Source organism: Globicephala melas, chromosome 15 (assembly GCF_963455315.2).
Source record: "Globicephala melas chromosome 15, mGloMel1.2, whole genome shotgun sequence".
Lineage (NCBI taxonomy): Eukaryota > Metazoa > Chordata > Mammalia > Artiodactyla > Delphinidae > Globicephala > Globicephala melas.
In genome coordinates this window covers 3948351-3963748 of record NC_083328.1, presented here as the reverse complement: position 1 = coordinate 3963748, position 15398 = coordinate 3948351, and the positions used below count along the sequence as shown (strand labels likewise).

Here is a 15398-nt window from a genome sequence, read left to right as displayed (position 1 = left end):
CTTAACCCCTGCGCCACCAGGGAAGTCCCTAATCCCCTCCTCTTATAAGGATACCAGTCATATTGGAGTAGGGCCTACCCCAATGACCTCATTTAATTTTAATCACCTCTTTAAATACCCGACCTCCACAAACAGTCACAGTCTGAGGTACTGGGAGTTAGGACCTCATCATATGAATTTGGTGGGGACACAATTCAGCCCATCATAAGGACTAAGTTAGGTAATGAAGGGCTTTGTACCTGGCACATAGTAAGGGCTATATTCCTTAAATAAAAAATAAGATTTTCTGGGGGCTGCCCTGGTGGCACAGTGGTTGAGAGTCCGCCTGCTGATGCAGGGGACACAGGTTCGTGCCCCGGTCCGGGAAGATCCCACGTGCCGCAGAGCAGCTGGGCCCGTGAGCCATGGCCGCTGAGCCTGCGCGTCCAGAGCCTGTGCTCCGCAGCGGGAGAGGCCACAACAGTGAGAGGCCCGCGTACCGCAAAAAAAAAAAAAAAAAAAAAGATTTTCTGGAAGAGTATAAGTAACTTCAGTGTTACCTCTGGGGGGAGGACTGGGGCTGGGGCACCCTTTGACTTTATACTCTAGGTATTTATTCTCTTAATTCTTTTTTTTTAATATTTATTTATTTATTTGGCTGCGCCGGGTCTTAGTTGCCGCACACGGGATCTTTAGTTGTGGCATGCAGGATCTAGTTCCCTGACCAGGGATCCAATCCGGCCCCTGCATTGGGAGTAAGGAGTCTTAACTGCTGGACCACCAGGGAAGTCCCTATTCTCTTAATTCTTTTTTTTTTTTTTTAATAAATTTATTTATTTATTTACTTTTTGTGGTACGTGGGCCTCTCACTGTTGTGGCCTCTCCCGTTGCAGAGCACAGGCTCCGGACGCGCAGGCTCAGCGGTCATGGCTCACAGGCCCAGCTGCTCCGCGGCATGCGGGATCTTCCCGGACCGGGGCACGAACCCGTGTCCCCTGCATTGACAGGCGGACTCTCAACCACTGCGCCACCAGGGAAGCCCTTATTTATTTTTTCTTGACTGCATTGGGTTTTCTTTGCTGTGTGTGGGCTTTCTCTAGTTGCGGTGAGTGTGGACTACTCTTCGTTGCAGTGCGCGGGCTTCCCATTGTGGTGGCTTCTCTTGTTGCAGAGCACAGGCTCTAGGCGCGAGGGCTTCAGTAGTTGTGGCTCGTGGGCTCTAGAGTGCAGGCTCAGTAGTTGTGGCACACTGGCTTAGTTGCTCTGCGGCATGTGGGATCTTCCCGGACTAGGGCTTGAACCCGTGTCCCCTGCATTGGCAGGCAGATTCTTAAGCACTGTGCCACCAGGGAAGTCCCTCTCTTAATTCTTAAAGTAACAATAATGATAGTAATAGTAAACCTTTCAGAGCAGCTTGCCCAGTTCCAGATTCCTGGAAGGTGGGTTTCCCTTCCCCTTCTGGGGGTCAGGCCTGGACTGGGGGGAGGGGGCAGGGAGAGGAGAGCAATTTCTCTTCCCCCCATCTCCTCACAGAGAATCAGCCTCCTCCTGGTTAAGTTCAGGGGCCCCACTAAAGGGCTGGGGCTTCAGGCCAAATGCTCAGCCCCAGCCTACCCTTCCCAGGCCTGAGCCCCTTCTCCAGGCCTCCTTCTGCCTGGGGAGACCCCATCTGTTCCCTTTTCCTTTCGCTGCCCCGGAGGTCTCAGAGCCCCTCCCCCATCTGACAGTCTTGAGGCCCAGGGAACCAGCTGTCCGTCGCTCAAATGAGGGAAACTGAGGCCAGAGGGTCCCCAGGAAGTCCAGAGTGGCGGGGGTCCCTTTGTAGCCTCACCTACCTTACACTTCAGTGTGAGCTATGAGCCCCAAGGTCACTGGAGGTCACCTCTCATACTTCTCAATTCTGGAAGAGGCCCTGTAGGAAGCAGGGCCCAGCCAGGTCTGGGATATCCTCCACTGAGGGCTCCCCAGAAATGAACAGGGGAGGAGCCTGAGCTGGGGAGGGCAGGGGGCTTGAAGTGTCCTGTGGAGATGCACCTAGGAAGTTCAGAGGCTTCCCCCCACCAGGGGGGACCACCTGTGTCCTGCTGGGGCTGGAGCCCCCAGCAGGGCTTGGGGTCCCACCCCAAGACGGACCTAAAGGACCAACCTGTGGAGATCCCAGTTTACTCTGGCCAGGTTACATCCTGGGGACCGCAGCTGCCCCATCTGCCCGGCCTTCGGCAGTCCTGCCCCTAACAGGGAAAAGAGCCACGGAAGGGAAGAAGGGCTGCCTCTCCTTCCTTTTTTCTTCCTTACAAGTTTAATTGAATGTTTTTCCTTCTGACATGATCTTTTAGGCTCACAATTAACCCCAACGAGTAGCTTGGAGCACTGGCTGCAGCTGCCCAGACTCACTGGGCATTTCTCTAGGCCTTGATGTCCCCATCTGAGCAATGGCAGCCTGGACTCTTGCTGGCCCTCCATGGCAGGCTTGGGGGGAACCCGGCCTCAGAACTGTGGGGCCCACTGGCCCCTGACCCAGCTGGAGGTGAGAGGAGCTGCAGTCAGGGTCTGGGAAAACTGAGGGGAACGGAGTCCCCAGGCACAGTGGTTGGAAGCCTGTGGGCTGAGTCAATGCAGGCTGGTGAGCAAACCGTAAGCTCTTTGTTCCTGTGGGCTGGTCCGTGTGCCTGTGCCTGCGTCCACGTATGTCTCTATGTGCATGCGTGTTGTGTGTGCACTGGGCTCCTGTACATGCCTGTGTTCCTGTGTGCATTCACCCATGCATGTACACAAGCCCGTGTGCGTGTGTGCAGGATCACACAGTGACCCTTGTGAACTGGGAATCGCTGAGGAAGAACCGCATCCTTTGCTCTGGAATCTGCGCCCTGGGGGCCCCAGAGCCAATTCTGACGGGGGGGGGCACCTTTCGACCAGGACACGGGGAGTCCCGGTGCGTGCGCAGGAGTGAATCTGGTGGTCCCCACGGTGCTCCATGTGCGCCCCCGGGAGTGTCTGCCGCCTTCCGGTAACGCCTGTCGCCTCCACGTGGGCCTAGAGACAATGGCCTCACTCAAATCCACTCTTCATCCGGGACCCAACCAGGCCCCGCCCCAAGGTTCCTCCCACCTGACCTTTGCTCGTGCGGTTCCCTTGCCCTGGTTGCCTTTCCTGTCCCTAGTATTGGGTTAGGCCCCCCTCCTCCCTAGGTGTGATCACCTCCCCCACCAGCCTTTGCGCCTCATTCGCGGGGTGTGTGTGGGGCGGGGGAATAAGCCCCTGTAACGCGCAGCCACTTGCTCTGCGCCCATTTTTGCAGAACGCGTGGAATTCAGAATCAGTGCCTGGGCCTGGCTGGGAGGATGCGGGGAGGGGTGCCTGCATCATTCCAGGACAGGTCATTCCTGCTCCTGGGCAGGCGCCCACCCCGGGCACCGCAGGGAACCACCTCGCTCAACCTCGCTCAACTGCCCAACTGGGGACCCCTCCCTGAGCCCCTTCCAGTGCATCCCCATCCCTGCAGTCTGGAGGAGCTTGGCTCCGGAGGACTCATCTGTTCCCTTCCACGTCACTGAGACTTTTCTGGCTTCCAGCCTGGCTTTAACAGTGGTGGAGGGTTGGCCGCCTGGACCCCGCTGAGAGCCCGACGTCCCTTTGTAGCCGCCATCTGTGCTTGTCAATCTCGAGACTCCCGCCCCCAGGGACCACCAATCACAGCGCAGGCGTCCCAGTTTCGTCATCAGCAGCCAATCAGCGCTTCTGCTGACAGCTCAGGCCCCTCTGGTCCCGCTGCCCCCGCAAGACGGCCACACGCCCACGTCCATCTTCAATCACCGCCTACTTACTGGACACCCATGGGGCACCCCGTTCCACCCTCAAAGCTCTGCCTCGCTACTCTGAACCTCAGTCTCCTCCTCTGTAAGATGGGAACAGGTATGCTCTGGGTAACATGATACTGCATAGAAGGGCCCAACCCAGCGTCTGCCTCTCTGGAGTCCCTGCAGGGCTGACCACCTGGAGGTCTGCCAGGGGCCGCGACCACAGGGTGGGCTCAGGACCCAGGTCCCCCCTCGAGGTTGGAAACTTCCTCAGCTTCTTATCTGCCAAATAAGAGAAGTGCCTCCCCTCCTCCCCAAGCTGGGCCTAGGGGTCCTGTTCTCATGAAGGCGTCCTCCCTGGACTCCAAGCTTAGCTCATCCAGCCGACTTCTCCCAGGGCCTGTGCCCACCTCTACCCGGGCCTGTCCTCCAAGGGCGCCCAGACAGCACATCCAGGTCCCAAGGGGCCCAAGCCTGCTGTGTTGGCGTGTGGATGGATGCACACGAGGCCCCTTGCAGTATGGAAAGGGGGCACCCAGGCCCCGCACCTCCAAGCTCGTCAAGGCACACGTGCCAAGGCAGGAGGAAGTCCGCTCTGCTGGTTTGTGTGGGCCTGACCTCTAACCCGGAAACCTGCAGCAGGAGGGTTCCCAGGCCCACCCCTGCCACCTGCCTTCACCCCCAACACACACACACACCAACCCTAGGGGTGCAGACTTGCGTTAACTTTATTTTGCTCTTTCCAGTCTGAAGCTACTATCATGGGCATTTAGAGTTATACAAATGACACTTACAAAAAATAAAAGACCAAGACACCCAGAGTGAGATGCATGGTGGACACTAACCAGAGGGGAAGGGAACTGGCAGGGGCGGGGCTAGGAGCCAGGGACCAGGGGGCTTCCACGGGGCTCCCGGCTGAGGGCGACGCCCAGCTTCATCCTGCCGAGACCCGGGAGTCCAGTCAGAAGAGGAGCACCGATCACACCAGGGGCCCTGGCTGAGGCGGTGAAGGGCCCAGCACCACCAGGTGGGGACACAGGCCTGGGGCCCAGGCACATGGGAGGGAAGGGGCCGGTGAGAGCCCCCTGGGAAGGTGGAGGCAGGTTCTGGATTCAGGGAGGCACCCCACCTACCCCACCACTAGTGGGTGGAGGGCACTGAGGCCCGGAGATGCTGTCTCAAGACTACCCCCCCACCAAGACCCCTTGAAGACCACCCATGGCTACAACCAGGCTTGCCTGGGGCTCCTCCAGCAATAACATTTCACTGAAAAAAAAAAGTTACTGACTTGGTCATTTTCTGCTTCCAGTCAGGCCAGAGTGAAAGAAAAGAGACAGGAGCAGGACCCCCGGACCACAGCAGGATGTGTGTGCAGTGGCCAGGCCCGGGCGGCCACCAAACCAAACCTGCTCCACTCACAGGGGCCTGGAGCCAGCCCCGTCCTGTCCACCAGCTGTCCTCCTGACAACACAGGGATGGCGCCCCAGGGGGGCCACCAACAGGCCTGGGGCAAGAGCTTGGCTCCCGGGAAATGGGGGAGGGGGAGGTTCAGGAGGGGACAGGAGATTCCAGTTACACCCCGCCACTCCCAGGAGCTGAGCTCGGGAAGGCCTCCCAGCCCCCCACTCCTCCTCGGCCTCTTCGGGGAAATAAGGCTCAGAGTTGTCTGAGGTCAGAAGAAAGAAGTTCCAGCCTCGCCCAGGGCAGAGAAGAGAGAGCAGAGGGATGTGAAATCCCTCCAAGGACCAGGTCACAGCCTCTGACCTGCCCAGGGGAGGCCACGTGGGACAACAGGTGAGGGCACCATTTGCTCTGGGTTTCCAGTTTGAAAGGCAAGGGGCTCGCCACCCACAGCAGAGCCCACCTGGAGAAGAGAGTTAGCAGGGCGGGTTGGGCAGGGTGGGGAGGGGGATGCCAGCGGCGGGGCCCTAGTACTCCCACAGCGTGGTGGGGTCGATAGTGTCAGCGCAGGCCTTTAGGACCCCCGCGTGGTCCCCCTTCAGGTAATGCCCGCCCACCTTGATGGCCACCTTGTTGTAGTCACAGAACTCGAAGAAGAAGTCCACAGGGCTGTCGCTGCTGCTGGTGACGGAGGAGTCGTTGCCCACCATCCAGTACTTGCCTGTGGAGTCTGGAGCAGGGGCAAGGGGAGGCCCCGTCAGGCCCTGCCTGGGCTCTGCTCCCCACCCTCCAGTCACGGCTTCCAGAATGGGGGTGGGGTCTGTTACATCCACCCAAGCCTCGGGCCCATGCTGGACTGGAGTCCCTTCCCCCGCCTCCCACCAGAATTTTGGTCCCATGACTCGTGTGTGACCCCTCCCCCGCCCAGCCTTTCCAGAATCCCGTCTCCCTCTCTAGCTCTATCTGGGGTGGGCCGGACATCTCCCTCCTGTACAGACAAGAGGGGAAGGGGCTACCCCTCCCCAGCCTAGAGCCTCTGGTGTCCAGATGGGGCCTGGCCCAGGCCACATCACAGGGTGGCCAAGCCGAGCCCCAAAGCCAGGCTCAAGTGGGGCAAGGGTTTGCTCTCTGTGTCCAACATCGGCCCCCTGAGCCCAGGGGGCCCCACCCGGCACTGCCCACAGGAGAACCTGCCTTTGATGTTGTAGGCGCCGTCTCTGAACTCCAGCTGGAAGACGTCGTAGTTGGAGCGGTTGGCGTCCAGGGTGCCTGTGACCTTGCGGCAGCCGATGAAGCCGTGCTCCCCACGGAACACGATGATGGGGCGGTTGATCAGCTTCATGAGGAAGAGCTCCGAGTCCCCTGTCCCAGGAGGTGGAAGAGAAGTGAGCCTCGTGGGGTTGGGCGTGGACACCCAGGGTGTGGCTCAGAGAGGGAGAGCGGGAGTCTGGTGTCACACAGCATGCCAGCCCTAGGGTGAGGCAGGGTGGTGCCAGTCTGGGAGGATGCCCAGCACAGGGCAGGCTTCGGGTGGGGTTCGTAAGTGACCATGGCATACAGATAGACCCTCCAGGGAACAAGGGCTTGAGGTACGCCCCCAGGTGGCTACCTGCTGTCTCCACCGAGGCAGCCAGCTGGCCGTTCTTCTTGGCTGTCACAAACTTGCCATTGGACGCGCGCAGTATGATCCTCCGATCACGCCACTCAATGTCAAAGTAGCAGCTGGCATCCCTGGGGGTGGTGGGACAGGGTCAGGCGCGCCCCACAGGAAGGCCAGCCTGGGCGAGCGCGGGCAGTGACAGGCGGGCAGCGGGGCACTCACTTGGTGGAGGCAGTGGACTGCACACCCCCGGTGGCCGTCAGCGTCCAGTACTTGCCCGAGTGGGTGCGGAAGGCGCACTTTTTGGTGTCGCGGTCGATCTCCAGCTGGAAAGTCTCTTGGTCGGTCTCTTCGTCCTGATTGGCCGACAGGTCCATACCTGCTGGGAGAGCCTCCAGCTAGTACAGGGACCCCCACGCCCCCCCAGTGCTGGCTGACCCTCAGCCCTGCCCGCACACACCAACACAGCAGGGGGCTGCTGAGACCCCACAGTGCGGCTCAGACCCCTCGGCCTTCACCTCAGAGGGCGGAACCCAGGATCCCAGGCAGGACAAGTCAAGGGCCAAGGCCAGCTAGGTCCATTTACACATCACATTCTCTGATTACAGAAGTAATACCTTCCAACAAACCAAATGCAAAAAGATATTGTTAAAAAAAAAAAAAGATATTGTAGAACCAACGGGGAGACTCTCAACATGGTCCAGGAGTAGAGAGCATGGATTAATTATTGTTAATCATGTTGTCATTAAGTAAGAAAATGGCCTTGTTTTTTAGAGATACACACAAACATTTTGAGATGAAATGCCCTGATGTCAGGGATTTGCATTAAATACAACCAGAAGCAATGAATAAAGGGACAGGGAGCTAGTGTGGCAGAATATTGCAGCTGGGAGAGTCGGTATATGGTAGTAGTTCATGATATCCTTCCTGCTTCTGTATACGTGTCAAGAGAGTCATAGCACACGTTCCCTTCAGGGAATTTAGAAAACTCATAAAAGCGAATTCACACACACCCCCACGCCCACCACACCCCCAGAACGCCACCGTGAACGGCGGGCGACCACACACTCCTAGCCTTTTCCCTGTGTGCTCACATATGCATTTTCTTGACCTTCAAGTGCATGCATGCTACAGACCTCGATTTGCAAATGATCTGCCTAACACCTTTACACGTTTCCATGTCCCTAAGTCGTCTGTGAAGGGGGTGGCTTCCGGGGTCTTGCTCCCACAAGCTGCAGCCATGTCGTTTTGCACATCCGTATGGACTCCTCCAGATAAAACCTGAAGTGGGATCTTTGGTCCCAACAAGTTCACATCCCCAAGCGCCATGGATCCTAAGGGCCTCAGCAGCAGGGTGAGTTGGGCCTTGAGGCCTTTATGAAGCCGGGATCAGTGGCGGGCGGCAGGTGTCCTTTTAGATGAGATGAGGCTGGCGGGTGGCAGAGCCTGGGGTCTGAGCACCCCCAGGCCCTCCCCCAGGACCCATTCTTAGTTCTCCAGCCACCACCCAGAGGGCCTGAAAGGTGTCAGCCCCATGCTAACCGGGTCTCGTGTCCCATGTCAGCGCCACCCCATCACGAAGGAGAATGAGGCAGAGAGGTGGTGCCCTTGCCCAAGGTCACCCGAGAGAAAGCTAGGGGTCCAGGGCTCTCGGGAGGAGAGATGGGCAAACTCAGGCCTCCTGCCACGCCCTCTCCCCCAACCCTCCCTCCCCTCTGTGGACTGGTGGATGTGGCCTCCACGGGTCACTCTGAAGCAGACCCTCACAACGCTTGGGCTTGACCCTCCAGGCCCCCTGGGTCCCCTTAGCCACAGTGTCAGGGATCTGCTGACTACTGAGGCCCCGGGGGTAGAGGTGAGCTCGATCCCCCATCACGCCCCAGTGAAGCACGGGGCGAGGATCAGCAGGGGCCGGGCCTTCTGGGTGCCCAAGCCACCCAGAGCACGACCATCCTCAAGGCCACACCAGGAGCACAATGTGGGGCTGGGCTCCATCCCTGCTCAGACCTCGCCCAGCAGGCCTGCCCCCCCCCCCGCCGCTGCTGCAGAGCTGCCACCCCCAGCCTGCCCAGCCACATGGTACCACCTGCCCAACACGTGGCAGGCCGGCTGATGGGAAGGAAAGAACAGACGAGGAGGAGCCCCACCGGGCACCCCTCAGCAGCAGAAAAGACAGACAGGGCTCCCCAGAAAGAGGGGCAAAGGGGGCAGGGAAGGGCCCCGAGTGGCAGTCAGATCTCTAGCACTGACCAGCCTACCTGACATAACAGAGGCTTGCCAGCGAACAAGGCGCTCGCCAGCCTGCCCAAGGACAAACACAGCAAGTGCAGGGGCTCCTTTTCAATGAGGCTTTGGTTCCTGAGAGCTTAGCCAGCCCTGCGCTCCTGCGGACAGCCCTGGGCTTGACTCCTCCCAGCAATTCCACAGAGTTATTTCCAGGAACAAAGGGAGGCTCTGCAGCGGCGGGTACCTCCTCAGGGCCACACGACCACCACCACCTGCTCAGCCACTCAGACCCCGTCCCGCCTGGGTGTGTCCAGTCCTGGAACTGGTTTGATAAACAGGCCTAGGCCAGCCCGCAAGGTATGCAAAGCCGGGGCCAGGTGCCCTTGAGTGCCTCCCCCCACGCAGCCTCAGTTTCCCTCTCTGCCTGTCAAAAGGGCCCGGTCTGAGATGGAAAGGATTTAGCAGCCCAGTGCCAAGTAGACACCAGGTCTTCCGCCCGCGACAGGAAGGGGTGGGAAGAGTATCCCCTCCCCATTCCGGCGGGGTAACTCCTGGCTCCAAGGCCCTGCCCAGATGGGAAAGGCCCCACTTGGAGTGGGGCCTTGGAGTCTCTAATTAGAGCTCGGTTACTATGGGAACAGGGTTTTCTTCGGGATTTTTCTTTTCATCAACAGCAGCACAAAAAACCTGAGTCACAGGCCCACAGGAGCCCTGAGGAGGCAGGAAATGCGGGGGCTCAACAGAGCCCATGGGCACATCCCCCCGACCCACTCCAGAGAGCACAACTGAGACGCCGGGCCCCGGCGTGTCCCCCCACATCGTGGCTTTCCCCACCTCGAGCCTCTGAGCCATCCTGTACAGTGGCTTGGAGGGAGCACCCCCTCCCTGCCAACACACTTCATGATCCCCATCCCCCTCAGCCTTAGCAGTCCACATATTCCCCTGGCTTGTTCAAATCAGGCACTCTCCACCACCCCCATTCAGTTTAAGGGAGGGGGCCCAGAAGCATCTGTGGCCTCACCTCACCTCCCCTCTTCCCAGTCAGCTCTTGCCACTACCTGACCACTTTAAATCCCTACTCCGTCCTTACACAAGCTGTTCCCTGGGCCTGAAATGCCCTGCCTCATCAGGAGAACTCTTACACATCCTGCAAAGCCCAGCTTGACCAGCCCTTTCTCAGCCAGCCAGCCTCACCTTTGAGCGGCTGGGACTGGGCACTTCCTGAGCATGGAGTCCCCAGGGCACAGCTGGCCAGATGCAAAGAGGCTGTGAGACCAGGTGGGAAATGGGGTGAGGCTCTGCCCAGGGTCTGGCTGGAGCCCAGGGCAGGTGAGGCTCCAAAGTAGCATGAGTACTGCTCACTCAGTGGCCCTGCCATCCTCCATCCCTGCCCAAGCCACGTCCCCACCTGTGTGGTCACAGCTACAGCACTTCCCAGGAGCTGGGGTAGACACGTGCCATCTGCCTGGTCACATCAGCTCTTGGGACCCCCACTCCCTGTGGCCGATCCTGCCTCTAATGTAGGCTGTGATGGCCTCCTCCCAGAAATACAGTCTGGCCGAAAAGAATGTGCCCAGGGCAGCCCTGGGCGAGCCCTTTACAAATGGGGAAACTGAGGCCAGAGAGCAGGCTGCAGCTTCAGCAGGGAGCACCCCACCCCCACCAGGCCCTGCCTGTGCAGGCCTACGGGGATGATGATTCACTTCCCCCAGCCAGCTAAACCCAGGATGCTCCTCCTTCCTGGCTGGCGTTTCCCAACATGTGTCGGAAGCACAGCTGAAGCCTCCTTGCCACGCAGGCCTGTCCAAAATGGCCTCTGCAGACACACACCCCCAAGCCCATGCCAGCTCCAGGTCCTCTGGTCATCCTCCACCCCACAAAGAAGACCTGAGGTCAGCCAACATCAGAACGAGATGAGGACCCCAAAATCTGAGGCCAATGTAGCTCCAATCTTTGCTCCCAAATCTCCCTTCCCTTTAAACGCACAGATGAGCCAGCAGCTCTCCTGGTGCAATTTCCGTCTCCTCCTGCCCCATCAGCTTGAATCACACCATGACGCCACCAACGAGCTTTACTAGAAAGGAAAGGGCACCTGCCCAGGCTCACCAGTGCCTGCCAGAAACACCCCCAGGATCTCTCTGCTCCTTTCTGGTGCCAAGGGCTAGGGCCAGGGCCACGCGTTCCTGCCACACCTTCCCCAGGGCAGGTGCTAGATGCAGCCCAGCAAGCATGGAGCATGCCTGCATTGATGAACACCCAACCTAGGTCCTGTGGCCCTGCCGGCTGTTCCAGTCCCGTCTACCAACCTCACAAGCTTCTGTTCAGCCACCCTGGGCTTTCTGCTCCTTCCTGCCTCGGGGCCTTTGCACAAGCTGTTCCCTGTACCTGCAACACTGTTCCACACACCTGATACATGCTACCTTCTATTCATCCTCAGGTCAGGTCAAGTGTCCTCCTCAGAAAGGGACCTCCCCCATCTAATCTGGGACCCTCATGTACTTCCTGGATCCCCAGACCTTTGCTTGACACCTCTGGGATGTTCCTCATGTCCCAACGAGAACATTGGGCCCAGCAGGGAAGGATCCAGGAGATGCCCATGTGCTCACCACTCAAGCCTCAGCATGTCTCACTTGATAGGGGCTCAGTGTTTGCTGAATAGGTGGGGATTCCTGCCCCACCTCGTACTGTGTGAGACTGGAAAGGGGAGGACCTGTGCCCCAGAGGCTGGGAGGCATCAGGGGGTCCAGATAAGAGCTCGTTCTGGAGTCAAACCCAGTTCTTCATGCTGCTTACTTGCTGTGTGATCTTGGGCACATGGCTGCTCCTCTCTGGGCCTAAACCTGCCCATCTGCAGGATGGAGGAAACACCACCCACTTCAGTCAGCACACTCAGGTAGGAAACTGCCACAGGGCTGCAACCTCCTTGGCAGAGCCGGGTCAGGAGGGTGGCCGTCAGAAGGAAGGGGAGGGGGGACTGGGCAATGACTGGGCTCCCATCCAGCTATCTCCAGAGGCTGGGGTCCAACTTCCCGGCTGGGGGAGCCAGACACCCACAGGTTCCCCCAAAGGAGGGGCGAGGGCGCCAGAAGGAAGAGAAGCCGCCTACGGGGAGAATCTAAGAAGGGAAAGAGGAGGGTTCACTTCTGGCGCGCAGGCCAGTAGGAAATCGCCAGGCCAGCGGGAGGCCCCGGGAGAGGACGCATCGAGTTGCAGCCAGTTGTTCCAGGCGGGAGTCTTGGGGGTGGGTTCAACCGAGGGTAGGGGGGGCTTCCCGAGGGTGCCGGGCTGGGGTCTCCGGGCTCAGGCTGAGACCGCTCTCTGGCTCCCGCAGAGCAGAGGGTACCGGCCAGGAGACGCGCGCGGGCGCGGGGCGGGGTGCCTGGCGGGGCGCCATCCACGCCACGCCGTCCCGGGGCTGGGGCGCGAGCAGAGAGGCCGCCTTCTGGGGTGGCTTCGGACGGGGCACTGGGCCTAGGGGCGGCGCGGGGGGTCCTCAGCAGGGGGGAACCCGCAGAAAGTCGATTCCTTCCCCCGCCCGGCCGCATCTGGTTTTCCCATCTGCAGAGACGGAGCAGGACAAAGGGGGCGAGGGAGGGCCTTGTCGACGAGCCCGCCCCCCTGCTCACAAAGGCCGCGGCCTCGAGCGCGGGGCGGACGCGGGAGGAGGGGCTGGGGGAGGAAGGGCAGACACTCTGGGCACCCCCCCTCCAGCAGAGGCCAACCCCTCCCAGCAGCCAGCGGAGGTGGAGAAAGGCCCGGAGGGAGGGGAGGTGGAAGCGCACCCTGCGGAGATCAAAGGCTACCCCCATCCCGCCCGCGAAAGGCGGCCTTCATGGAGCGGGGGCGCGCCCCGCGCCTGTTGCGACCCCTAGTCTCCCTGGAGCCAAAGGCCCACTGCCGGGGGGAGGGGCACGAGGAAACAGGCGAGGGGCGTCCCCTCCCCACGGGCTAGGCCCACGGATGCGAGGGAGGGATCTGCGCGCGTAGGGAGGACCCAGATCAGGCCGAGGGTTCGGAGGGTGGCACAAGGGGCGGCGTCTAATCGCGGCCTAGGAGCCCCAACCTCAAGGCGGAGTGGGGGTTATGCAGCGGCACCCAAGGATGGGCAAAGCCCCACCCCTCGCCCTTTCCTGGGGATCGGAGCGCAGGTCCCGCGGCGGGGTGGGGTGGCCCGCGCGCCCAGCGGGGGCGCACCGGGCGTCGCTCAGGATTGCAGCGGCGCCGCGGGCGAGAAAGGGCGGGAGGCTGCGGGGACTGGGGTGGGGTTCGCTTTGTGCATGGCCCAGAGAGGCGGGGGACGGCGTCCCCACTCACCCTGGCGCGTGGACACGTTCCTCTCGTTGGCCGCCTGCAGCACCACCTGGGCGCAGCTCTGTTCCAGGGCGAAGAGCTCGTCCTTGCCCACCTTGGTGGCCTTGCCCGCCTTGAGCGTGCCGCTGGGCCCCGACGGCGCCAGGTAGCGGCCTTCGCAGTCGCGGAAGGCCACCTTGCCGGAGCGGAACTCGAGCGTGTAGCCGGTGGCGGGCTCGGGATGCGCCACTAGGCGCCCGTCGTGGCGCAGGAAGCGGTGGTCGGCCGTCTGCAAGCTGTAGCGCTGGTCCTGGAAGGCCAGCGTGATGAGCGAGTCGACGCCCCAGGGCACGTCGCGGTCCACTGCGATCTCGTCGGCCGGCCGCGCGCTCAGGTGCGCGTAGCGCTTGCGGGCCAGGCTGTAGATGGTGACCTGGGGGTGCATGGCGATGTGCACGCTCCACTTCTCGGCCGGCGACACGGTCTGAGCGAAGCACGACAGGCGGTCCTCGGTGCCGCCAAAGTAGCGCCGGTGCGCCTCAGACTGCAGCGACCAGCGGCCGTCGTCGTGCGCCACGATGAGAAAGCGGCAGTCGGCACTGGGCACCTCGTGTTCGCAGGTCACGTTGCCATCCTTGTCCGCCGCCAGGTAGCGGCCCAGGTGGCTGCGCAGGCACACGGCTGCGCTGCCCGCCTCGTCGGGCGGCTGTTCCAGCGTCCAGATCTGCTTCTTCTTCAGGCTGCTGGCCGACGCATTCACCTTGAACCCGAACGTCTCGGCCGTCAGGTACTTGTTGCTGCAGTTAATGAGACCGAACTGGATCTGCAGGGCCTCGGCCGTGCCGTTGGCGGTCATGGTGGCGGCGGGCGGGAGGCCGGCGCGGCCCGGGAGGTCGGTGGCGGGTCCCAGCGGCGGCGCCCTGCTCCTTTGTTCAGTTGCCGCGGCCGTGCGCTCACCCTCAGCAGCGCTTTACAAAGCCGGCCCGTGGCGCCCGAGCCTCTTTATAGGCGGGGTGACGTCAGCGTCGCGAGGTCCCGCCCCCGCCCCGCCCCGGGGCTCGCCGAGGAGGGGGCACCGGGGCCCAGGGAGCGAGCTGAGTCGCGCAGGGTCCCGGAGGGGCGCGGGTGGGGGCTGGGCTCGCCGCGTTCCCTGCTCGGCCGGCCTCTGCAGTCCCCCCTCTTCGGGCCGCCGCCCCCTCCCCGCCAATGCCAAGGCCTCGCTCTCGCAGCACCTCAGCCTGAGGACTCACCCAGAGCACGGGACCCCTCGGAGGCCCCGCACCCCAAGCCCAGCCGGGAGGAAGGCCGAGCCAGGTTTGAGGTTGTGATAGAGACCGCAAGACCACAGAGCACATCAGTACTAGGGCGGAGCGGCCTGGAGGCTCCTCAGAGGAGGTGGCTTTAGAGCAGAGCCTTGAAGGAGCTGAGAGGGGACCCTCCAAGGGCCTGTGGGCAGAAGAGTGGGGGGCAGGCCAGGAGCTGGGGAGGGGCCTGCAGACCCCAACTCACCCAACCCAGGCCTTGCAGCCTCCAGAGCGGGGGCTGGGGTTCCCCGAGGCTTCCCTCCCAGGACACTGCCCTGAAAGCCACCCATACCCTTCCCTGTGGCCCAGGCACCCAGCCGGGCTGGCCCAAATAGGTCTCCGTGGTAGTGGCTGAGACAAGTGGCAGTGTGTCCACTCTGAGGATGCAGAAGCCACAGGGTTCTGGTGAGGTTCTCCAGGCATAGAGTGAGCAGCGTGCCCTTTTACTGAGCAGGTCAGAGACGTGCTCCCGCTCAGGCAGTACAGCCCCGAGGGGTGGAACCCAGGAGCCAGCGTGCCTCCCACTTGATACCCACCCCCAGGTCCCCACTGCATTGGACGCAGAGCCTGGCACACAGGAAGGGGCGACGCTGGCTACAGCCCTCCTTTAGGACCTCAGCTCTCCATCCTGCTCCGTCAACGTGGATATTCCCTACAGATGCCCACCCCTGCCCCTGTAGAGGAACACTTCCCTTTTCTGAGCATCTCCAAAGGCCAAGACTTTTGCTGGGACATTCCCCACATGCCAAGCAGGCCCCTGGAATGCCAGCATGACCACAGGCTGCCCACAAGTTCTCGAGG

General features: G+C 61.2%; 1 protein-coding gene across 2 annotated transcripts; it reads right to left on the bottom strand.

Moving 5' to 3' along the window:
• Positions 1-4486: 4486 nt before the first annotated feature.
• FSCN1 (fascin actin-bundling protein 1) lies at positions 4487-14275 on the bottom strand. Of its 2 annotated transcripts, XM_060284852.1 has the most exons (6): positions 13318-14275; positions 7000-7156; positions 6787-6908; positions 6372-6539; positions 5795-5907; positions 4487-4715 (listed from the first exon to the last, which is right to left on the bottom strand). In XM_060284852.1, exons 1-6 carry the CDS (start codon positions 14147-14149, stop codon positions 4617-4619), a joined length of 1491 nt encoding a protein of 496 aa, XP_060140835.1. In that variant the 5' UTR covers positions 14150-14275; the 3' UTR covers positions 4487-4616. The 2 variants fall into 2 exon arrangements, with proteins under 2 accessions (XP_060140835.1, XP_030702439.1); XM_030846579.2 differs by having other exon boundaries at positions 4487-5907; positions 13318-14274.
• Between the last annotated feature and the right edge of the window lie 1123 nt (positions 14276-15398).

Excerpts from the sequence above, each read along its gene's own strand:
- FSCN1 (XM_060284852.1), bottom strand. The coding sequence starts at position 14,149 with ATGACCGCCAACGGCACGGCCGAGGCCCTGCAGATCCAGTTCGGTCTC. Across the intron at positions 7,157-13,317 it reads GAACGTGTCCACGCGCCAGG|GTATGGACCTGTCGGCCAAT; the intron begins GTGAGTGGGGAC and ends CTCTCCCAGCAG. Across the intron at positions 6,909-6,999 it reads CAGTCCACTGCCTCCACCAA|GGATGCCAGCTGCTACTTTG; the intron begins GTGAGTGCCCCG and ends CACCACCCCCAG.